This window comes from Geotrypetes seraphini, chromosome 12 (genome assembly GCF_902459505.1).
Source record: "Geotrypetes seraphini chromosome 12, aGeoSer1.1, whole genome shotgun sequence".
NCBI lineage: Eukaryota > Metazoa > Chordata > Amphibia > Gymnophiona > Dermophiidae > Geotrypetes > Geotrypetes seraphini.
In genome coordinates this window covers 27,046,420-27,071,069 of record NC_047095.1, presented here as the reverse complement: position 1 = coordinate 27,071,069, position 24,650 = coordinate 27,046,420, and the positions used below count along the sequence as shown (strand labels likewise).

Here is a 24,650-nt window from a genome sequence, read left to right as displayed (position 1 = left end):
GAGTTGCCGCCGAGCTGATCGCGGCAAGGGAATTTTTCTGCTGTGATCAGTTTAGTAGCCGCGGCAGGGAACCCATTCCCCCTTCCCCCCCCCCCCCACGTGAAGACTACCGGCAGGAGAGATGCCTAGTCCCTCCTGCCATCCCCCCCCCAAGACATCCCCCGGCAGGCGGTGTGCCCAGTCTCTCCTGCTGGTACTCCCCCCCTCCACTGAAGGGCATGCTCCTCGACGCCCATCTGGACCCCACAGTATTTTTTAAGTTGGCTGGCTGGAGGGATGTTTCCTCCCTCCAGCCAGCAGGCCCGCCTCCACTGAATGGCACACCTGCCCCTTCCCGGTGCATCATGGGATGCACCGGAGAGGTGCCTAAAGCCCTAATTGGCCCAGGCACTTAAGACTTCTCCCATAGGAGGGTCCGTAGGCACCTGGGCCAACTGGAACTTTAGGCCTCTCTCCCAGTATATTCTGGGATGTGCTGGAAGTGGCCTAAGACTACGATTGGCCAGATCCCTTAGGCCGCTCCCATAGAGAGGGGGTTTAAGCACCTGGGCAGATCAGGGCTTTAGGCCCCTCCCTGGTGCGTGCCACGATTCACCAGGAAGGGGCAGGCCCGCCATTCAATGGAGGTGGGCTGCCGGCCGGAGGTAGGTAGTATCCCTTTGGCCAGCCAACTTAAAAAAGGTACTATGGGGTCTAGGTCAGCTGGTTGAGGGGGGGGGGGTCAGTGAGCATGCTCTTCGGTAGGGGGCTACCGACAGGAGGAACTGGGCATCCCTCCTGCCTATGATGTTAGGGATGGTGGGGAGTACCGGCAAGAGGGACTGGGCATCCCTCCTGCCAATGATCTTAGGGAGGGGGTGGGCATCCCTCCTGCCGATGATCTTAGGGGGGGTTCTGGCAGGTGGGAATGGGCATCCCTCCTGCCGGTAGATGTTTCATAAAGTCATGACAGGAGGAACTGGGCACTCCTGCTGCAGACATTCGGAGGTGGGGGGCGGCTTTGCGGGTTCTGGCAGGAGGGACTGGGCATCCTTCCTGTCGGTGGATGTCTCTGCGAGGTGGCGGCAGGAGGAATTGGGCATCCTTCGTCTAAAAGGTCTTGTTCTGGCCATTTGGAACTTGAATGAATTTTTGGTCAAGAATGTGGTATAAAGAAAGACGTAGTGGAGTCTAGGTGATTAAACATCTGGATGTACAGGTAGACGATTTTCAGAAAAAAAACCCCAACAACCCCTCATTTTGGACGTATTTTTTGAGAATGGACATTTTGTCGCTGCTGACTTTGAGCAACTAGTGCCCTACGTGTAAATTGGACTTGGACGTTTCTTTTGATTATGCCCCTCCACATGTCTAATTTACCAAAAATTGTTTTAGAGTGCATTCTGTGCTTTAAAATATTTCAACTTCTGGTTTTAAGTCATCTTGGTTTAAATATTAGAGTACACTGTTAGTGTTCATAATATATTTATCTATACTGTTTGTTGCAGCCTATTTAGTTATGCATTGTAGAGAGGCCAAGGTTTATGCTCCTAACTTTGAGTTATGCTTCTAAATTGCTTCCCTGAGAATTAACTAGGCTTGGGTTCCTAAATATATGCTCATTTTGCTAAACAGCTAAATTTAGGTCCTAAACAGCATGTGGCAGCCGGTGAATTTGAGAACAGGAAAAACTTATTAGCTCAGCTCTGATTATCTGCACTATTGACCTGCTTGTACTTGTGGAGCCCAAATTTAAAAAGCGCTTAGGACATGGGAAGATGGGAATTGAGACATCCATATCTCTTCATGTCCCGCAGAAGGAGTGATTTTAAAAAGCTGAATTGGAGGGGGGTTGTGTGAAACATGGGGTAGAGCTGCAAATGTGCGTGACAGCAGCTTTTTAAAATCACTTCGTATGTTCTCCACTTCCACCTTGATCTTATAACTCTAGTATCCCCCACTCAGTCCTCTGACGTTCCTCCATCATCTGCCCCACTTAGTTCTCCTACCTTAGCTCTTACTGAGTTCCTGTGGCCCATGGCATCTAGTGAGAGCAGGAAGGATGTTCAGTTGCTCCTGCTAGAGAGTTGCATGGGAATGGGGATTGTGGAAATCCCATGATATCCGCAGGTATGAAAGAAATTGCCAAGGGATTCCCACAAGAGTGTAGTCAAAATTTCTGGTGACTCCAAAATGAGGCTTGGAATACACTGAGAGAGATAGTTTGAGAGCCATAATGAGGTTTGGAATGCCCAGAGAGGCAGCTGGAACACCAGACTGAGACTTGGAACACTCCGGTTGAATGATGTATACTATCCAAAAAACCACAGGAGACTTTTGATGTTTGGAGGAAGCAGAGGGCTACAAGCAAGTAAATAATAATAATGCCAACTCCTACGGGTACAAGTGGGGGTGGAGGATATTAATTGTGGAGATGGTGTGGATCTATCAGGTACAGGTGGATATAAGTGAAATTTCCATCCTCATACAATTCTGTAGCTCCTACTCTTCTCTAGCTTATGTTCAAAATGGCACCCACAACCCCTAGTAATAAACAGAGGGCTAGATTCACAAACCTGCCCGATTGGGCACGATCTGGACAGGTCCAATGAATTCCCTAAACTCAGATATGCATATGGGGGCGATCAGAGAAAAGCCCCCCATTTGCCAGCACGGATCGCATGCGTCTAGACCCGACCTTTAAAAAAAAAAAAAAAAAAAATTTTAAACTTTCACGTGCGCCGACTCCTCTGCTCTCCCCTTCCAAGCCCTACTCTTGCCGCCTTCCCTGCAGTGCGAGCCCGCGGGTTTAAAGTGGGGCTGCACTGCGGCGTGCAGCCCCGCTTTAAACCCGCGGGCTCGCACTGCAGGGAAGGCGGCAGATCCAGGGGGAGCAGAGAGGACATGTCAGGCAGGCATTCGGGGCAGGCAGATCAGGGCAGCGGGAGGCGTTTGGGGCAGGCAGATCAGGGCTACAGGAGGGGTTCAGGGCTGCAGGAAATTGGGGCTGACAGGGCAGAGAGCACAGCTTCAATAGAGCAGGAGAGTTGGAAAGACGTTTTTGACTGCTCCCCAGCAGTCAATTCTTCAGTTGATCGGCTAGCCCAGTCGGATGTGAAATTTTGTGTTGTGAATCACGTCCCTGCCTACTTTGCGTGCGGTTCCCCTCATTTGCATGCATGGATTGGAAGTGGATTGCAGGAGAGGGGTCGCAAACCGGTGCATGATCGGTTTGCTTTGTGAATCTAGGCCAAAATGCTTAAAAGCCACTATTTACATGTGGGGATGCTTCTAAAATGAGGACCATAATTACATCAAGGTGTCTGACACTGTGATATATCTACAAACACTTGGGGATATGACTCATTATTTCTAGGCTAGGTTGGAACTGAGACATCAAGTTAACCCTGCCAAATTCATTGCTTTAGGGAAAAAAAGCCTTGGGTGTAGTGAAAGAGCAAGTGTATTTTGGATAGCTGTAAGGATTCCATTCATCTTGTGCCAAAACATGTTGATGTTATGAACCCTAATAAACAGTGTATCTGTAATATCAAGGCATAAATGGCAGGAGCTTACAACATGTTTTTATAATTTATATCCTGAATTTTTTTCTTGGAAGACCTAAAAAGTCAGTAAGTAAACTTTGATTATAATTTGACTAGATGTTTTGACTTGGTTTTTGAATAGAAGTAATAATGTCTCACAACTTTAGACCATTGATCAGTTTATGTATCTTTGTGTTGGATGTATGTTGCAGTGGAACCATTTTTAGTATAGATTCCAGCAGATACCAAAGGTAGTACGTTTTTGTCAGTTAATAGTAACTGAAAGTGTAATGAATGAAAGGAAAAGATTTTAAATTTTAGGTCACTATGCCTAGAGGACTTACAGTCTGTACCTGAGGCAATGAAAGGTTAAGTGGTTTGCCCACGATCACAAAGAGCTCCAATGGGATTAGAGCTCTGGCTTCCGTTGTTCTCAAATTCTGCTCTTAACTAAGAGTAGCCTAACGGTTATTCTAGTGAAATAGGTGTGTCATTCTGGACAGACGGGTAATATCTCGGTGCTCATGAGTCATGCGGAAGGAATCCACTCCAGCTTTTGAATCCCTCTTCCTTCTCTAAAGGGCTATGCTGCCACCTTTCGTTTTTCCTTTGTCACGTGAGCTGGAAGGAGTCTGTTTGATCTGCTCTGCTTTTTTGGTCTTTTGGCTGATTTCAGTGCTAAGAGCTCCCCTAGTTGAGGGTCCAGCTGTGACTGAGTGTAGAAGAAGCATACTTAGGTCTGCAGCTGACATTCCTTTTGTGATATCTGTTGGCCAGCCTGCAGAAACCTTTTGGAGCTTGGGGGCCATTCCCCTTATAGCATTGCTCGCCTACTGTATTGCAGGGTCTTGAGCACAGACTGTCAGGCATCCATAGAGGGCTCAGCAGGGTTTCACAGGATGTTGTCTGCATTTCGCCTTCCCCCTTTTCATATCCATGGGGGTTCGAGTCTCAGTCAGACACCGGTCAAAAGCTAGGTAGGAGAACTGGAAGAGTGGTCCGTTTGAGGTAATGATTTCTTCTTCCAGATCCAGCTACTTTTGAAGCTGAGGCAGGCTGGCAGCACAGATCACAGTAAGTAAGGCACAATCTATGAGGAAAATCGTGGGGGGGGGGGTCATCTGTAAAACCTGTTTTCATAGGTTTCTGCCTCTTCTCTTAGGTTCCCCCTACCTAAAATCACAAATTTTTTTTTCTTTTTGTTAAAAGCGTTTTGGAACTTTTTTTGGCGCCAGAACACTGCTGTGACAGCCATCTTAGATTACCCTTTTTTTTTTTAAAGGTTTCCAGAAGCTTCAGATCACCTTGGTTTGCCTCAAAACTGATAGGGTTGGAGTCCTCAGGCTCCTTTACCCCTAATTCATGCCAGTTTGCGCTGAATGGGCGCTCAAAGAGCGGTCTTGTGCCACACAGCATGTGAAGGGGGTGGGAGTGGTTGGCTTAGCATCAGTCTGGAAGACCGTTGGTTGGGGCTAAATCCCATCTAGAGCCTCGGAATGGTGATCATCCTAAATGGCAGGGGTACAGAGCCATGGAGCACAAGCGACACAAGCTTGACTCATGTAAAGGAGATTCAGCACTGCCTAACTCAACATTTTCTCTGGAATTTGTCAATTTAACGTGAAGAGCCTTTCAGGATGGCTGAAATCCCCAAGGAGGCTGGGGCTCCCAGGGCATGTCTGCCTCACTTTCAGAGGTTGGCCTTTCCAAGGAAGACTCAGAGGATGAAGGATCTATTGCTATACCGTTACTGTCCGGAGATGCATGGTTGTAGGCAGATGCATGTGCGCTAGATATAGTGGTGGCCCTTGATCAAGGGGATGACACTACGGTCCACCAACTATTCAGACCCTTGGCTCTGTTGGATCTTCTTACTGATTCTCTGTGGGAGTTAAATTTGGTTTCCCGGCAGATTCCTCTGCTTCCTGCACTATAATGAGCAGAGTAAAAGCCCAGTCTTCTTCATTTCCCTGGCATCCTACTATCATTGTAGTGGCCATGGAGCATTGGGATGCTCCTGAAGGGTCCCTTAAAGTAGCCAAGACAATGGCTCGGCTGTACCCGATTGCACAGGAGTGTCAGCAGCTGTTCGCTCAGCCCAAGGTAGATTCCTTGCAAATGCAGGTAACCAAGCGTACATCCCTACCAAAGGAGGCGTGGTATTAAAGGATATGCAAGATCACAGAGTGGATGTGATTCTCAAACGACAGTTCGAAGCGTTGGCCTTGGGATTCAAAGCGGCTGCAGCAGTTTCCTTTGTGACATGTGCCTGTCAGACCAGGTTCCACATCAAGATGTATATTTGCCTGCCTTCATATCCTCGGGGTCAAGAAAACAGGATAAGGTGTTAAGACCAGGGATGTGCACAGACTCTTACTTCGGTATCTAGAAGTTATGACTGAATTTAAGTTGTCAGATCATTTCTTTGTGCTGGTAAGTGCAGCTTATAAGGGTTGGCCCGCATCAAAAGACACTATGGGGCTCATAATCAGAACAGAAATATGTCTAAAAACCCACTCAAGTCGGTTTTTAGATGTATCCATAGACTTTTTAGGCCTCTGAATCCCGCTGTGCGCTCAGAACAGAAAGAGGCATTTTTGGAGGAGTGGTGTGGGCGGGATGTTGGCCGACCTAGATTTGGTCGTACTACAGGGATAATCGAAAGTTTGACGAAACTGCTTAGACGGAACTTATACATTGTGACTTTGGCGATATAAAAACAGGTATAAGTGACCAAAAGGTATCTAAAGTGACCAGAGAACCACTTAATGGACAATGGAAAGATCCCCCTCCCCCCCCACACACACCCCCTGTGTTCACTGACCCCTTCACACCGCCATAAAAATCGGAATAAAAATGTACGTATCTGCCTCCGAAACATCAGCACTGACATAGGAAAGCATAATAGAGCTGTACAGAGGTGGCTTAAATAGTCTCGGGGATGGGCTAGTGAACCATAGAGAGGAGGACCCAGACCCATAAGACACTCTAACCACTGTATTTATGGTGAAAAATGTGAGGCCACCAAAACCCTATTCTCCTGCCATATAGGTGCCACCTGCAGCCATAAGGGCTTTTGCGGTTGTATACAGGTGAGTTTAGGGGTGCTCACCATGACCTATAAGGGAGTTCTGCTGAGATGTTTATGTGGCACCCTTTTTGTGAAGTTCACAGCAGTGCCCTGTAAGGTGCCCCACTTATATGTTGCCATGTCTGGGTGGCCAGTCCATCACTTTGCTGACCCTTCCCGCATCCAAAAGGTCTTGTTCTAGACGTTTCAGACTTGGACGAATATTTGGTCGAGAATGTGGTATAAAGATAGACATACTGGCAGTCTGAACAATCAAACGCCTAGACGTACAGAGAGATGATTTTTGAAAAAAAATCTTTTGGATGTGCTTTTCGAGAATGGACCTTCTGCTGACTTTGGGTGACTAGTGCCCTATGTCCAAATCGGACTTAGACATTTCTTTTGATTATGGCCCTCCACATTTTCAAGTGAGATCCGTATGACCATTTTGTCCACCTATGTCAGCAGTGAAAAACGTCCACCTGTTTCTGTGAAGGCATATTCCTCGAGAAGAGTTGCTTCTTCATGGGTGGTATATTCAGCGGTTTCCCCAGAAGAGATATGTAGAGCTGCCACTTTGTCATTTCTGCATTCGTTCATGAAGTTTTACAGAGTACATGTGTCGGCCAAGCAGGATTCCGCATTTGGATCCTCGATTCTGGTGGCAGGCTCCATCTGTCCCACCTTGATCTTTAAGAGACTGTTCTGTTATGTCCCACAGGTTCAGGATTGGAGTGTCTGTCGTACTAGAAGGAAAGAATTAGGTTCTTATCTCGATTATCTTCTTTCTTGTAGATATATACGCCATTCCTGAAGCCTGCCCTGTCAGTGGCGAATTCGCCTTCTACTTGCCTCAATGAGACATGAAATTCGAATGTCTGGGTCTTTGGTCTAGCCTCGAGAAGAATAGAGATATTGGCTACTGCACTGAAGAATCTAGGCAATTTCTATATATTGCTTTCATATTCTTAATGCAGGTTGTGCTCAAGTTGGTGACTTGTTTGGTTTTCACCCTGTTATGTATTGCAAATGTTTGAATTTGATTATCTGCGGTATATGTGCTGATATGTTTCATGCTATGAGCAGAGCAGACATGTTTCAAGGGAAGAATCCCCATACCCCTCCCTCTTCTGTTTCCTATACAGGGCTGATTGTCTGCTTTGGTACACACTGAGGAGTTGAAGAACAGCCCAGAGGTAAGAAAGGAAGAGCAAAATGTATGCAAATGAACTCCCTACAAGAGAACTCATAAGAAGGGATTGACTACCCACAGGTTCAGAAATAGTGTGTACTGGAAAGAAGATTGTCAAGGAAAGGACCTAGTCTTTCCTTCTTCAGATACAAATTTACATTGTAAGCTCTCTAGGGACAGAAGAATACCCTCATGTTACTGAACATAACTGGCCTTGAGTTACCAATAAAAAGGTGTGAGATAAATCTGAAATAAAAATAATCAATATTAAACTATTTATTCTTTATTTATCATTTTAAAAATTTTAACAAAATCAAACATTTTGTACAGAAAGATTGTCAGATTGATCACAAAATAATAAGTAAATTATTAACATAAAAAGAACAAAATTCAAATCGGACAATCTCAAGTCCTCAATAATTATGTGATCCAAGATATATATAAGAGTGAACTTTTAAGGAAATCAATTATAAATTCTATATAATAAAGAACAGTATCATGTGTCTGACTTGAGGAATTATTCTATTACCAAGTCCAACAATTACTTAGTTGTTATTGTGGTAGTTGTTGTTATACCCTCTTTTTCCAGACGTTTCAGTGTCAGAAAAGCTGTAAGTTGAGATGGCTCAAAAAACACATACTTATTATCTCGATATCTTACTATACATTTACATGGGAAACGTAAAAAGAAAATGCCACCCAGCTGTGTAACTCCTGCTTTCAACAAAAGAAACTGACGTCTACGATTCTGAGTTTCTCTGCTAACATCTGGAAACATTTGAATTTTCAAACCCAGAAACTCCTTACTCTTGTTCCTAAAGAACATTTTCAAAATCCAATCTTTATCCGGCAACAATGCCACAGATAGTATAAGAGTTGCTGGTTTAACCAAATCTTTATCTGATGTTTCCAAAATTGCTGTCAAATTTTGTTGAAGGTCTTGTGTTTCCTGTCTCTTATCCTCCGAATGTTGACCCCTTACATTCATAGGCAAATAATATACTCGAGTGAGAGGAGGCAATGATTCCTCAGGAATATTAAATATCTCCATGAAGTACCTTTTTATCATCTCTCTCGGGTTTACTGATAAGATTTTAGGAAAATTTAACAGTCGTAGGTTATTAGTCCGATAGTTATTTTCCATAATTTCCAATTTTTTTCTAATACTTTGATTATCTTGTATTATTGTAGATTGAACTTGTTTAATCATTTTCACTTCATTTTCGATACCTCCCAATTTTTCTTTGACATTAGAAATTTCCTGTTTATTTTCCTCTATTGTCTGTTTTTGAATTTTTATATTCTTTTCACCTTCTTTAATTTGTTTAGTTAATGAGTCTCCCAGTTTGGAAACTAAGTCCCAAATTGAATCAAGAGTCACTTCAGCTGGTTTCTCATATTTAAAGAAAGTCTCATGTAAAGTTAGGGAAGACTCACCTTGACTGCCTTCTGTCTGTTGGTCTGGACTTTTTTCTCCTTCTGCTCTATCCGCTGGAACCATCTCTGGACTTAACAAAGCCATAGAGACTTCACCTTGCTGGCTCCCAGATGTTACAGCCTCATGATCAAAGAGTGCTGCTACTTCTGGCCCACTCCTTTCACATGGGGAACTCGCACTCAGCGGTGGGGGAGGTGGACTCCTCTGGTCGGGGCTCAGTGTGGTATCCAGCCCAAGGACTTCCGATCCGGCGTCACTCCACGTCGCAGAGTCCAGCGGGCGATTCCCCGAACCTACTGTCTCCCTCTGAAGACGCTGAAGAAAATGTTCAATTGAAGCGAGAGGGGGGTGTTCAAGACGTCGTGAGGCTGCAGCGGCGCTCTTACCCCGTCTCTTCGGCATCGCGACTGACAAATAGTCTGATCGCTGTTGAAATATAAACAATCGTGCCCTCAGCGTCTCACCAGTCACTGATACAAATCAAATCATATATCCTGGATCTGAAGATCTCCTGTATTCGTTCCTATATTCCAATAGGCAAATCAATAATCTCCAACTCCCTGGCTCCTCGTGGCTCCAAGGGGCTCCCAAGGGGCCTGGCGAGCCCCTTAGGGCACGCCCCTTCGGCCACGCCCTGCGGCCGCGCGGCTGCGGCCGCAACCGCGGCGGCGTTCTGTTTTTAAATTGTTGGAGACGGACCCGGTGACGTCAGGGGTCCGTCTCTGAAGATGCCTGCTAGGAACCAGTGGAAAAAAGCAGAACCGCTGCTACAGGAAGCCAGGGAGAGAGGCACAATCCCCTCAGATGAAATGCTCCGATGCAGGAGATCTCCCGAGTCTCCCGCGGCGGCGTTCTGTTTTTAAATTGTTGGAGACGGACCCGGTGACGTCAGGGGTCCGTCTCTGAAGATGCCTGCTAGGAACCAGTGGAAAAAAGCAGAACCGCTGCTACAGGAAGCCAGGGAGAGAGGCACAATCCCCTCAGATGAAATGCTCCGATGCAGGAGATCTCCCGAGTCTCCCGCGGCGGCGTTCTGTTTTTAAATTGTTGGAGACGGACCCGGTGACGTCAGGGGTCCGTCTCTGAAGATGCCTGCTAGGAACCAGTGGAAAAAAGCAGAACCGCTGCTACAGGAAGCCAGGGAGAGAGGCACAATCCCCTCAGATGAAATGCTCCGATGCAGGAGATCTCCCGAGTCTCCCGCGGCGGCGTTCTGTTTTTAAATTGTTGGAGACGGACCCGGTGACGTCAGGGGTCCGTCTCTGAAGATGCCTGCTAGGAACCAGTGGAAAAAAGCAGAACCGCTGCTACAGGAAGCCAGGGAGAGAGGCACAATCCCCTCAGATGAAATGCTCCGATGCAGGAGATCTCCCGAGTCTCCCGCGGCGGCGTTCTGTTTTTAAATTGTTGGAGACGGACCCGGTGACGTCAGGGGTCCGTCTCTGAAGATGCCTGCTAGGAACCAGTGGAAAAAAGCAGAACCGCTGCTACAGGAAGCCAGGGAGAGAGGCACAATCCCCTCAGATGAAATGCTCCGATGCAGGAGATCTCCCCATATTAAACTATTTAAATGAAATTGGTTGGGGAAAAGGAAATGTTTATGAATTTATCCTTATTGGAACCGATTGACAGGTGCTGATGCTGCCAAGGTTTCACGTTTCAGTATTATCACTAGATGCAGTATTGGCTGTGAGAACTGGAGCAAGGCTGATGAATCAAACTGTACTCTGTAACTGTTAGGGTTATATTAAATCATCCTTGAGTTTCTTATTTATAGATGCATTGTTAATTTTAAAATGTGCCATTGAGAATTGTTACTTTGCATTGACACTGTACCATAAATAAAAGGGGGTTTGTCTTTATATTTCCTGGTGATTTATAATTGTAGCAAAGGTGGTACAGTAGTGGCCAGCTGTCTTGCATTTACTACCCACACTGATGATTAAATAATTGGCACGATGCCTTAGAATTGCTCTGAACTCAGGTGGAGTTTGTAAACATGCCCTAAGAGCAAGTGAGTGTCTTACTGGTTCAAAATTACATATAATAAAGGTGTAACTGACCTGAAAACAGAAAATAATAGTCTTTTTAATCTGGACAGCTGAATAAAATGACCAGTTAAATTGGCATTGTAGGTCTTGTTAAAGAATTTATAGGGATATTGTAAATACTTAGTATATCAATATAAATTACAACATTCAGGTACATATTGTCTGGAACCTTGGTCTTCATTTCCAGCTTTCAGGATATCCCTAAGAAATATGCATAAGAACAATTTGCATGCCTGCTATCTTCACTGTATGCAAATCTCTTATACATATTCATTGGATAACTCAAATTTTTAAAACCAGCTATTAAATATTTAATACAAACAAGCATTATCTGAATCAATTCAATTTTAATCTTATCTCCCACAGTTCATTTCACTACAGTACTTTTACAACTTACCTATACTTAATTTATTAATAAATATCAGAATAATTTAGTCAGGGAACCTAATCCCCATCACTCACACTCACTTCCCAACTTTCACACACATACTACAGTCATTGTGATTACTTTTATCCAAAACTGGATCTTGGTTGGTTCATGAGTTCATTAGTCCATGATCATCTAGTCAGAGAGGCTTCAAACTGAGAGTTGCATAACAGTCTAGCACATGAAAATCACAGTTTCTGAAACACAATCGACAGGCCTCCCTGTCCTCATGATGGTCCTGCTCTTCAATTCTTAAAGCATTCAGCTCAACACAAGACTGTGTTTCACCACCTGGCGTCTTCAGGAGCTGTGTTTGCAAGGCTCACCAACATCACAACTTCACTAGTAAACTAAGGATGACTCGAGCAGGGACCCAGGGTTCGGCACAAGCCGGGATCAGCTGACAAGCAGGAAACACACCGTCTACCAGAAAATCAAACATATTCATTGGGGATATTCTGAAAACCTGACCCAGTGGCAACTCTTGAGGTCTAGGAGTAAATACCAAGGGCCTAGCATAGTTTTTATTATTAGTGCTAAACAAATTCTGGCTAGTATAAATTGGAAGAATTTTCTGTAAGTAGTGTTTATGTGAAATTTTGATTCTGAGGAAAAATCAGTTTATTCTACGGTATTTTTACAAAACTGGATAGCTTCTTGAACTAATAGTTTGTTTTGTTTTTCTCAATAGGGAGATGCACGCAGTTCTCTAGTTCCTGAACCTCTTGGTGTGAGCCAAGAAATAGATTTTTCAGAGACAATGGTGCAACCAAATCTAGATGACATTAAAGACCAGATAAAACGTGAAATAAGAAAAGAACTTAAAATCAAGGAGGGAGCAGAAAACCTCAGAAAGGTCACAACGGATAAAAAAAATTTAGCTTATGTGGATGATATTTTGAAAAAGTCAAATAAAAAATTAGAAGAACTGCATCATAAATTACAGGATTTAAATGCACATATCATTGTGAAAGACCCTGATGATTTTCCAGGTATGTTTTATAGATTTTCATATGTGTATATATTCATTCTTTTAAGTTAAAACAAACATACCATTTTAACTATGCTTGGGAAGAGTTGTATGAATTTGCATGCTTTGCGTCTAATTATTAACGCGCATTGTGCAGCTAAAACATGAACTATGGGCAAATAACATACAATTTTGTCATTTTAACATGGATTATTTGACCAAAATCATGTATTATTTCCTTAATACGCATGGGGGATAGGGGTTAGTTACTAAGGTATGGTAAAATATTGCATTTTAATGAAGTTTAATTTACCACAGGAGTCTCTAACATGCAGTAACTCAGAACCACAGGTTTGTAGCTCCCACAGTATATGAATAATACAACTTATTATCAACATTGCAAGGTGCATTATTTTGCTCCCTAGGAGCATCTTAAAGGGACTGATGTTAAAAAAAAAAAAAGTCTTGCATGGACTTCTGCCCCCTTTCATTTCCTTTCCTTTGATGCACAGTCAAGATGTTACCTTCCCATAGACCTCTTTTTGTTGTGTCTTCATCAGACCAGTCCAGAATCTGGTTTATATCCATTGAATAGCAGATGGAACCAGAAAAGCAAAAAGTAGTGCGTGCTTTACCCTTTCCTTTATTTTCATTTACTATACTACTTCGGCAAACAGAACTAAATAGTTTATAGGCTTAAAAGGGCACTGTGCAGCCTGAGGTCACCAGTATTTCTCTGTCTCCAGCAGATGGTCACAGATACTCCATGCAGCTTCTGGACTGTTTATTGTGACAGCTCTAGACCCAATGTGAGAATAGAGTTTCTGTTGAACTTTGGAGGTTCCTTCCTAAAGGTTTGAGCTCCTGAGAACAATGGAAGTTATTACTGGAGCAGAGGGGTCTTGAGTTTCCCAAGCTTCTCACCCGTTTCCCTCATGGCATAAAGGATTGACAGACAAAAGAAAAACAAGGGATTACTTGGAAGACTCCAGGTCCCTGCCCTCTAATTCCACTTTCCCCTGGCAGGGATTCCTGGGGTTTACTGTATATACTCAAATATAAACTCAGATTTTTTGGCCACAAAAAGGACCAAAATTTAAATCTCAGTTTATACTCGAGTCTGCTGGTATACCTCTATTCCCCCCTCCCTCTGTGGTATCCAGTATTTTTTCCTTCTCCCCCACCCCTCTGCTGTTCCTCCTCCACCACTACTGTCCCCTCCTCTCAAACAGCGAACCCCATTTTCCCCCCCACCCCAAGGTCTATCATTTCACCTGGTGTTGTAGTGAAGAGTCAGGGCAAAGTGTCCTGCCAGTAGTGGCTCCAATCCCAAAATGGCTGATATGACCTACAGTGGCAATCTCGCAAGACTACCACTAGAAGTCATGGCAGCCATTTTTAATGAGGGAGATAGCATGGGCAGGAGTGCGTGAGAATAGCTCTTGCCCCCAACTTTCCACTAGACTAGGGATCTCAAAGTCCCTCCTTGAGGGGCCGCAATCCAGTAGGGTTTACAGGATTTCCCCAATGAATATGCATTGAAAGCAGTGCATGCACATAGATCTCATGCACATTCATTGGGGAAATCCTGAAAACCCAACTGGATTGCGGCCCTCAAGGAGGGACTTTGAGATCCCTCCACTAGACCAACAGGCAAAATGGTAGACCCAGAGGAGAGGAGCGGTGAACAGGCCTATGGGTGTGTCAGGAAAGGGCTCTTCCTGTTTGGGAGAAGGGAGGAGAGGTGGGGGGAAGGAGAAGACTACTTGAATATAAGCCCTGAGTTTATATTCAAGTTTTCATTTCCTCCCCTTTTTTAGAGGAAAAATGTTATCTCTGTGTATATTCAGATGGATTTATATTTGACTATATATAGTAGATACATTTGAAGACTGTACAGGAAGTTTGTCGTTTACTCTGTTGCTCCGACTAGCAGCTAAGATGTAAAATGGTCAAGCGCTGAGGGACCAACTCATATACTGTTTTCTGGGGATTATTCAGAGGTCTAAGGCCTTCCCCTTCCTTTCATCTGTTTCTTTCACCCAGATGTTCTGCTTACTCATCACTAAAGTTTCTAAAGGTGAGTTGGGCCTTCTTGGGGAGCTAGGGAAGTACTTACTTAGGCTGCAGGATCAGCGTGCCTTTCTGTCTGACCAGCAAATTGAGATCACATTTTATGGCAGCGTCCACTTTTAATTTTGTAGCACTATTTGCTTTGCTTTGCTTTGGTGGCATTTGCTTACAGACCCAACTGGTACAGCAAGAGTTCTTCTCACATCAATAGCTGCTAAGGAGTAATGGGTCAGGCCAGGGTATTGTTTCCTAGGGAGCTGTTTATTAAGAACCACGTCTGTTGCTATTTTCATTATGGTGGTCAAATTGAGCTTTCCTTTGTCCTCCCTAGTGATCAAGGAACTGTTTTAAGGTCGCCTGCAATTCTGTTTTAGCCTATGGACATTCTTCCTCTGAGAAAAGCCAGCAGCACATTTTGTTTTATTCTCAGACATTTTCTTAACGGTGACCATTTTTCATGCCCTTTTACCTAGACTATTGGCACCTGATCTCGTTTGTTGAGAAAGAACTATCAGCTGCAGCTGCTCTCTCGAGTAAGGAATAATTTCAGTTTGTATGTCACTTGGGGGGATCTTTGGGAGTAAGGATTTTTTCCAAGTACTTATTTCTTTATTTATTCTTTAACATTCTGTGGCATTTTTCTGAGCCATCAGTGAGGTTTCTAGCAAGATAATCGATTGCTGTTTCTGTACCACAGACTTTCAAGCTTCTATATAGAGGCCCCTTTTGGAAGGATTGGTTCTAGTCTTTAAAGCTCTACCCACAGTTTGCGTATATCCGAGTCCTCCCAGCTGAGATCCTTCACTTAGCATAAAAATAATAATAACATAAAATGAAAGAAGTATTTCCTTCTTTAGGAGAACACTTAGTGTATTAATCTCTTAGATAGGATGAGCAGGCTATAGAAGCTCCTTGATCCTAGTAAAGCTTTGATTCTCAAAGCCACTTTAATTTTTCCTAGATGTTTCTTTAGTTCTTGTCAATCAGGTGGTGTCTTCAGTTCCAGATCTTAGCAAAGGGAGGTATTAATCTGTGAATTTATTTAGAATAGAAAATATCTCAACAGTCTACTTATTCTTCTGTCTATGGCAGGGGTTCTCAACCCAGGCTTTGGGACTTACCTGACTATCACATTTCAAGATATCTATAAAGAATATGCTTGAAATAAATTTGCATGTATTACTTCCATTGCTTGTAAATCTATCTCAAGCATATTCATTGTGAGTATCCTGAAAACCTGACCAGAAGGGTGTGTCCCAAGGACTGGGTTGAGAACCCTGAATCTAGAGGTTAGTGGTATTTATAATAGTCTGTGCTTTCTATTTGCGTTTTTAAGCTGTGTTACAGGCCCTTCCAGGTAGTTTTCCATTATTTTTTCCAGTCCTTTCAAATTGGTGCTGTTCAAAGCTTGTTGCTTATCTTCTGTTATGTTTCCCTCCTTGCAGATTCTGCTGCAAGTTTACTTTTCTCCTTAGCTTCAGTTGTTGAGAAGATCAGCAATCTCTTTCTATGATCCAGCTCTGGAATTGGTATGTGAGGATTGTATTCAGATGATCTCCAAGCATAGGAGCCACCTCTGTGAGTGTTTGAGCACTTCCAATATTGAGCAAATTCCTTGCCTGTGTCCAGGGAGAGGTAATTTCTGCTGGGTTTAGCACCCCCAATAATTTTGAAAAGTTGGTTCCGATATCTACAAGACCAATATTTTCTGTGAGGAGGGGTAGCCTAGTGGTTAGAACAGAGGGCTGAGAGCCAAGGAAGCCTGGTTGAAATCCCATTGCAGTTTATTGTGATCTTAGTACAGACTTGGATTGTGAGCCCTCCAAAGACAGAAGAAAGCCTACTGTATTTAAATAGCTATCGGGCTTGTAGGTAGTATTGGGGGGAAAAAATGCTGGGCTCTGAAGTGTTAGGACTTCATATTGGCCTGGTCTGTGGCAATATCCAAAGATTGATCATGAGAATTATTTTTTTCCCAGTTTATCCTCCCACTTTTTGGAAGCCTTGTTTTCTCCTTTCTATTGGTCAAGCTTTTTATGTAATGCTAGGTAGCAGTATGACATTTTTTCAGACGTAATATCTTAGTTCTGTGGGAATCTGATTACTTCAGTTTTTATAATTGAAGTAATCAGATTCCCACAGAAATAAAATATTGCGTCTGAAAAAATGTCATACTGCTACCTAGCATTACATAAAAAGCTTGACCAATAGAAAGGAGAAAACAAGGCTTCCAAAAAGTGGGAGGATAAACTGGGAAAAAAATAATTCTCATGATCAATCTTTGGATATTGCCACAGAGACTTCTGTTCAGGGCAGGATACCATTCTCTTCTAGGTGGTTCTTCTCTGTTCCCCGGCAAATTTTGGTTCTGTAGTTGTTAGAAATTTCTGTCTTGAGGCTCATTTTACCTAGATTTAGATTTAGATACTCTGTGTGGAATCAGTTTTTGAGAGATGATGGAGTTTCAAGCTTTTGGAAAATCTTTTCCCAGGGGCAGACAAGTTTTGTTTTCATTTAAAAAAAAAGAAGACGACGAGGCGGAGGAGGCAATATCTTTTATTTATTTTTAGTATTTAAACTGCTTGTAGTCTAAGCAGTTTGCATTCAGGTACTCAAGTATTTTTCCCTATCTGTCCCGGTGGGCTCACAATATGACTAATGTACCTCAGGCAATGGAGTATTAAATGACTTGCCCAGAGTCACAAAGAGCAGTGCTGGGCTTGAACCTGCAACTTCAGGGTGCTGAGGCTGGCAGCCCTAACTACTAGGTCACTCCTGCACTCCTTCCCTGTTGATTTTGTCTGCTGCTGCTTACGGCCAAGCCTGGGAGTAGGTATCTGGACAGTTTTTTTAAGTGAAAACTACAGGGATGGAATACACAGTAGGATCCCAGCCTTCCTTCCTTCTTCTTTTGGTTAGTGCAGTAGCCTGAGAACCAGAGGAACCAGGTTTGATTCCCACTGCAGCTCCTTGTGACTCTGGGCAAGTTGTGTAACTCTCTATTGCTCCATGTACAAAATAAGTACCTATATATAATATTTAAATCACTTTGACTGTAACCGTAGAAAGGCAGAATATCAAATCCCATCCCCCACTTTCCCCTTTTGACTTGAATTCCTTGTCTCAGGGATAAGCGTCTCTCTCTTCCTTCCTTTGTAGGAGGATTTTAGACAAAGTTTTGGAAACTCGCATCATGCTTGTTAGCTGAGGGCTGACAGAATCCTGGAAAATCTCTAGTGATACTTGGAAATTGTTTCTAATCTGATCTTCTTGGTTTTCTTCATAGTCTTTGTAAGTAGTCCTTATTTTATGAAAAAACAGCTTTCCAGATCTCTAGAAGCTCAATATTCAATGAATGTTCTCTTTCTATGTTTTTCTTTTTTACCTTCTGTTTCAAGGTGGAGTTTTTGAGACTGTACTCCTGTCATCTTCATGTGACAAAATATGATTGTTTATTTAAAACTTTCTATACCGCCTTTTCTGAGGGAACAGGTCAAGGCAGTGTACAATTTAATACAAATAAAAGTATTTAAGGGGAACTCCATAAAATTGATAGCACAGACCTCATTTAAAACAAGACAATTTTCTTTAGACAAAATTACTCAAAAGTTTATTAATTGCAACTTTGGTCTGTGTACTTTTTCATGAACCTTCTTTAGTTCAGAGGTTCTAGAGGATCATACCCAGTGTCTCTGTAGAGGGTTCTTATAGTATTTCTTCTTTGCATCTACCCACTTTGAGAATTGTTTTGCTATATCCCACAGGTTCTGGACTGATCTAGTGAAGACACTAAGGAAAAAGAAATTGGATTTTACCTACTAATTTTCTTTCCTTTATTCTCACCAGACCAGTCCAGATTCCCCTTCCGTATATGTCAGAGGTTGTATTTTACAGGTCCTAGACTAAATAGGCCAAATGAACTCTTGAAGCAGAGAATTCTGCTTGAAAAAGCAGCATAAAAGTGAAAGACTGCAAGAGGGAAAAAGATATTATAAAATACTTGGAAGAGTCCCAAGTCTATTTCCTCTTATTCTGTTCAAAAATCTTGTCCTCTTAAGTGTTTCTCTTTCTCCATGTGCTAGTTGACACACATAGCCCAAAAGATCTGGACTTGACTGGTAAGACTAAATTAAAGAAAATTAGCAGGTAAGATCTTCTCATGGGACCTACCAGTGGTTTTCTGGTGGCTGGGATAAGAGTGACCTCAAGTTGTTTCTTCCCCATAGGGCTCCAGATATAAAATGGTACTGGTTGTCACCTGGCAGTAGTCTCATGGGTCTGCTGCTAAGAGTCAAGCTGTGGGAAAGTTTAAGTGGAAGGGGGTCTTTTTTTTTTTTTTTCCTTTAACACTGGCCTCTTTGAGATGGAGCCCTGGCATATCAAACTATATAATAACAGCTCAATGCTGTCGGAAAATAAAATAATTATAGCCCAAAGCTAACATTATTTCTCTGCAAAAAAATACACCTTGCAAAATTCACTGCACTGCAATCTGTGGTTTTAAATTTGCATAATAATGAGTTGTTTTGTGTGCAAATGCATGTTTTACATCTCATTATTTGGTAATGCACTGTGCAGTAAACTATTGTGCATTATGATAAAATAACTCACAGTTTTGCCATTTGATGTGTATTAAGTGGCAAATATTGTGCCTTATTCCCTTAATGCATGTTAGTAAATACTTCCTTAGAGAGAGAGTTACTAAAATAACACATTTTATTTCATCTAACCTGTAGCACCTCAGTATTGCAGATTATTGACTTTTATGAAAAATGGAAATTTATGTTGCTGAAACTGGGAACATCGTACCTTCCTGACTGCATTAATACTAGATCTGCAGGAAGATTAAACATTTGAATTACGATGAATCGTGTCGTGTGTTAGTGATTAATCGTGATTAATATGTAAGATATTTTTTTAAGTAAATACAACAAACAAAAAAATTCCTGAAATCAAGCATAAACCACTTGTTTATCTGTACTTTCCTCTCTGTCTTTCATTTACTATCTACTCTCCCATTTCCTTTCTCTGTACTCATCTTCTCAGCTCTATCCTGGTCTTTCCTTTCTCTTGCCTCCAGGTCAGTGTGTCTCCTCTTTTCCCAACTCACCCCTTATATCCTTCTTTAGTTTGTGAATGCTGAGGAAGGTTAGACATCTTTTTCATCACCGTCATTTTTCTATCTTAGTTCAATCAATTATATTATCTTGTCTTGATTACTGTAATGCTATCTACTTCGGCATTACAAAAATTTGTCTTCATAGATTACAATTAATTCAGAATACCGCTGCAAAGCTGATCTTTGGAAAACATAAATTTGACCATGTGACCCCTTTACTTCAGAGTCTTCATTGGCTCCCAGTTTATTTTAGAATTCAATTTAAAAGCGCTTGTATTTCTTTTAAAATTCTACATGGTATCTTTAATCCTCTTGTTCCTTTATTTTGGAACGTTTACCAATTCTCCTTTGCAAGAGGTATCCAACAATTTAAACTCTCCCTTCCTTCTATAAAAGGGATTAAAGGAGTCAAGATCTTCAATCAATCTTTGGTCTTTAAATTCTCTCAACTCTGGAATGATCTCCCCTTTTTTTAAGGAGTTCCAGTTCGTTTCAATTTTTCCGTAAATCTTTAAAAACTACTCTATTTGCCAAACATTTTGAAAATTAATTCTTTTGAAATTTTGCCATTATCTTCTATGTATCATTTGTAAATCGTTTCCTGTTTATTTAATTGCTGTAAACCGAGTCGAGCCTTCTCAGAATGATGACTCGGTATACAAAGTTAAGCTTTAGTATAGTTTAGTTTATCTCTCTCCTTGCTTCTTTGTATCCATTTTTCCCCTTCTTATCCTCAATCCCCTCACTGGATCTCTCTCCTCCCTCCCCCCCCCCCCCGAGTTCAGCATCTCTCTCCCTCCTTGCCCCCCCCCAGTGCAATACCTCTTGCTCTCCTTCCTCACCCTCCTTTTCCTCCTTCCCTTAATGCAGCACCTCTTGCCCTCCATGCCCCATTTAAATCCACTCCCCATGTAGCACCTCTCTCCCTCCTTGCTTATCCTCCAGTTGAAGCAGTGCCTCTCTCCCTCCTTGCCCTGAGTCCAGCACTTCTTTCCCTCTCCTTGCCCCCAGCATGCATCACCTCTCTCTCTCTTCTTTCCCCTCTTGCACTCCCTAATGCTGATGTAACAACTCTCTCCCTCCTTGCTCCCACAGATTACTGGTCTGCATCGTGACCTGCTGCTTTTCTGAAAGAGGCTGCGGTGTCAACGTCATTATGTCCGTGTTGCCGCTGGCTCTGTCTACAGGAAATTACATCAGAGCATGATGTAACTTCCTGTTTCTGGGTCAAAACAGCTGGCTGCAGCACAGACATGCTGACACAGCAGCCTCTTTCAGACCCCACGGAGTGGTGGGTCACGACAGAGGTGCAGAAGACCAGATAGTCTCTGGTAAGCAAATTAATGGAAACGCTTTTAAAACAAAGAATGATCAAGTTTCTGGAATCCTGTGCATTACAGGACCAGAGACAACATGGATTCACTAGAGGTAGGTCTTGTCAGACAAATCTGATCAATTTCTTTGACTTGGTGACCAGAGAATTGGATAGAGGATGTGCGTTAAATGTGGTGTGTTTAGATTTTAGCAAAGCCTTTGACAGTGTTCCACACAGACGTCTAATAAATAAACTGAGTGCCCTCGGGCTGGGTCAGGAACTGGTTGAATGGAAGGCGACAGAGGGTAGTGATCAATGGAGATTGCTCTGAGGAAATGGATGTTACCAGTGGTGTGCCTCAAGGTTCTGTTCTTTTTAACATTTTTATAAATGATATTGCTGAAGGGTTGTCGGGTAAGATTTGCTTCTGCAGATGATACCAAATCTGCAATAAAGTAGACACGCCGGATGGTGTGAATAACATGAAGAAAGACCTGGCGAAGCTTGAAGAATGGTCTGAAATTTAGCAACTAAAATTTAATACTAAGAAATGCAAGGTCATGCATTTTGACTGCAAAAACCCAAGGGAACGGTACAGTTTAGGGAGTGAAGAACTTATGTGCACGACAGAAGAGCGGGACTTGGGTGTGATTGTATGTGATGATCTTAAGGTGGCCAAACAGGTTGAAAAGGTGACGGCAAAAGCTAGAAGGATGCTAGGTTGCATAGGGAGAGGTATGGCCAGTAGGAAAAGGAGGTATTGATGCCTCTGGTGAGACCTCATTTAGAATGTTGTGTACAATTCTGGAGGCCGCACCTTCAAAAAGATGTAAAAAGGATGGAGTCTGTCTAGAGGAAGGCTACTAAAATGGTGTGTGGTCTTCGTGATAAGGCATATGGGACAGACTTAAAGATCTCAATCTGTATACTTTGAAGGAAAGGCGGGAGAGGGGAGATATGATAGAGACGTTTAAATACCTACATAATGTAAATGCGCATGAGTCTCTTTCATTTGAAAGGAAACTGCAATGAGAGGGCATAGGATGATGTTAAGAGGTGATAGGCTCCAGAGTAATCTAAGGAAATACTTTTTTACAGAAAGGGTGTTAAATGTGTGGAACAGTCTCCCGGAAGAGGTGGTAGAGACAGAGACTGTGTCTAAATTCAAGAGGGCCTGGGATAGGCACGTGGGATCTCTCAGAGAGAGAAAGGGAATAATGGTTACTGAGGATGGGCAGACTAGATGGGCCATTTGGCCTTTATCTGCCGTTATGTTTCTATGATTCAATTTTTGATCGGTGTTAAAGATTTAGCACGTTAATTGCATTCTTAACACTCCAAATCTACAGCCCTAATTAATACAGTTCGGCCTGCTGTCTGTTAAAGAAGCCAGTAGACTCCAGATGATCCTGTCTAACTCCTGAACTAGCTGCTCCTCCGCCCTCCCCCTCTGAAGCAAATTTTCCCTCTCCCTAGTGTCTGCTGATGGAGGGAGGCAGATTGATCTCCAGGGACTCTTGCCCTGTAAGCTGTTGGCTTCAAAATATTAGGGGTCACATTGCCAAATAAGAGATCTTATGCTCCTGGGAGAAAAAAGAGTGACATTTCAAAGCCAATGCTATATTTCCACAAATAATGCAGCTTATGATGTTAAATACTATTTACTTTATTTGATTTGCATAATAACGAGGTGCATTGTATGATTTAACTCGCATTGTGCTGTCAGAACGTTCTATTTGGCCAAAATCATTTTTTAACGTATAAAAGTAACTATTTCTCTTAAACTTTAGGAAATATTGTTGATTTATAAAGGCAGATATTCAAAGCAATTTAAAATGACCAGAAAAGAAAGGGGACTTGTATACTGCTTTTTTGTCGCTTTGGCATTTCAAAGTTGACATTCAAAGCAGTGGGCACTGGAGGATTAAGTGACTTGTCCAGAGTCACAAGGAGCAGCACCGGGATTTGATTTCACAACCTTTGGGTGCAGAGGCAGCAACTCAACCAGTGAGCCACAGCCCATCCTGGCCTTTTAAATTGCTTGTCCAAGGCCAAATGGGGATATTCAGTGGCTCTTATCTGGACAGTGCCTCTGAATATCCCTTCTAAATGGCCTTTCCGTAACCAACAAGGTTAGGGGTAGGCCAGGAGCAGAGTTAGGGTGGAACAATAACCTAGCTGGTTAACAGAGAGATTCAGTCCGTAACCAGCTTGGTAACCACATAAACTTAGGACAGAAAAAAGAGTTTCCTTACTTTATGCCCTAACTTTTTGCGGTGAAGTTAACTGGGCATTTGTCTGAATCAGCTGATACCCAATTAACCTCCAGGTAGTAGCATATGTGTTTGTGGGCCTCCCTTTCAATCGTCCTTTCCCCCCAAAAAAAACCAAAATAAGGAGGTCTGAGTTCTACCACCCCCTCCCTAGGCCCACAAGTCCCCATTTGTTGGCCTTGGTGGTCCAGGGAGAGGCAGACAGGAGCAATGCCCACATGCTCCTGCTTGGTGCAGCATTTTCTAAAAAATGGCTACTGCAAACTCTAGTGGCAGCCTTGTGATACTTCAAGGACTGTGAGGCTGTTGCTAGAGGTTGTGGTAGCCATTTTTAAGAGCAGGTCGTGCTAGGAAGGAATGAGTGGGCATTGCTTCTGCTTGTTTCCCCTTAGACCACCAAGGACCACCAGAGGTAGGCCTGGGGGGCCTTCAAGGGTGGCAGGGCTCAGGCCACCTTATATTTTTGGGTGGAGTTGAGGGGGAAAGTGAAGGCTTGAGGAGGGGGATGGGAGGGAGGTTCAGAACATGGATAGGTCATCTTTTGTGGGTCTCAGCCAACATTCAGCTAGGAACTGCGTAAATGTCTTATGCAGGTCCTGACTGAATGTCTGCGGGAACCTGCATAAATCTCGATGGCCAGTACCCAAACAATTGGGCCAGATATTCAATGTCAATGACCAGAAATGGCCCAGCATTGAATATCTGGAGCTAATTCTGCCTTTGGCAGTCAACATTTTTAAAAAAGTTTACTGCTGCAGGCTGAATATTGATGGGATAGTTTTCATAGAAATTTATCCCAGGAAAATCCCAGATAGTGAAGACCTTGCCTTAGTATTTCATATGAAAGGACAGACACATCCATTGTATTTGGATAGCATTTTTCCCTTTTCATGCGGTACTTTGTATCTGTTCCATTTAAGGTCTCTTATTAACAGGTTGTTTGAAGAGATATTTGTTAATAACAGAAGTCCCACAAGGATCCGTTTTTGCACCAGCGCTGTTTAATCTTGTTTTGAGCATCATTGGTGATCCTTATTCAGTCATTGGGAATTAGTCCTTAAGTATTTGCTGAATACATCCAACTGGTTTATTTTGCAGATCCTATTCACCTCGATTTAAAGCCTCTTAATTCTTGCCTCTCAGCAGTGGCACGCTGGCTGGAGAATAATCAGCGAACCGTGAGACTTATTTCACTATG

At 42.8% G+C, this 24,650-nt stretch overlaps 1 protein-coding gene across 8 annotated transcripts in view; it reads left to right on the top strand.

Moving 5' to 3' along the window:
* PKN2 (protein kinase N2) overlaps positions 1–24,650 on the top strand; it is a 226,402-nt gene that overhangs the window by 89,431 nt on the left and 112,321 nt on the right. For 5 of the 8 annotated variants that reach the window (XM_033915236.1, XM_033915237.1, XM_033915234.1 and 2 more), the window contains one exon: positions 12,394–12,694. In XM_033915236.1, coding sequence (XP_033771127.1) covers positions 12,394–12,694 — 301 coding nt within the window. Of the gene's footprint in view, positions 1–12,393; positions 12,695–17,904; positions 18,037–24,550; positions 24,631–24,650 lie in introns of those variants that run through there. The other 3 variants (XM_033915239.1, XM_033915241.1, XM_033915240.1) reach the window with 2 other exon arrangements.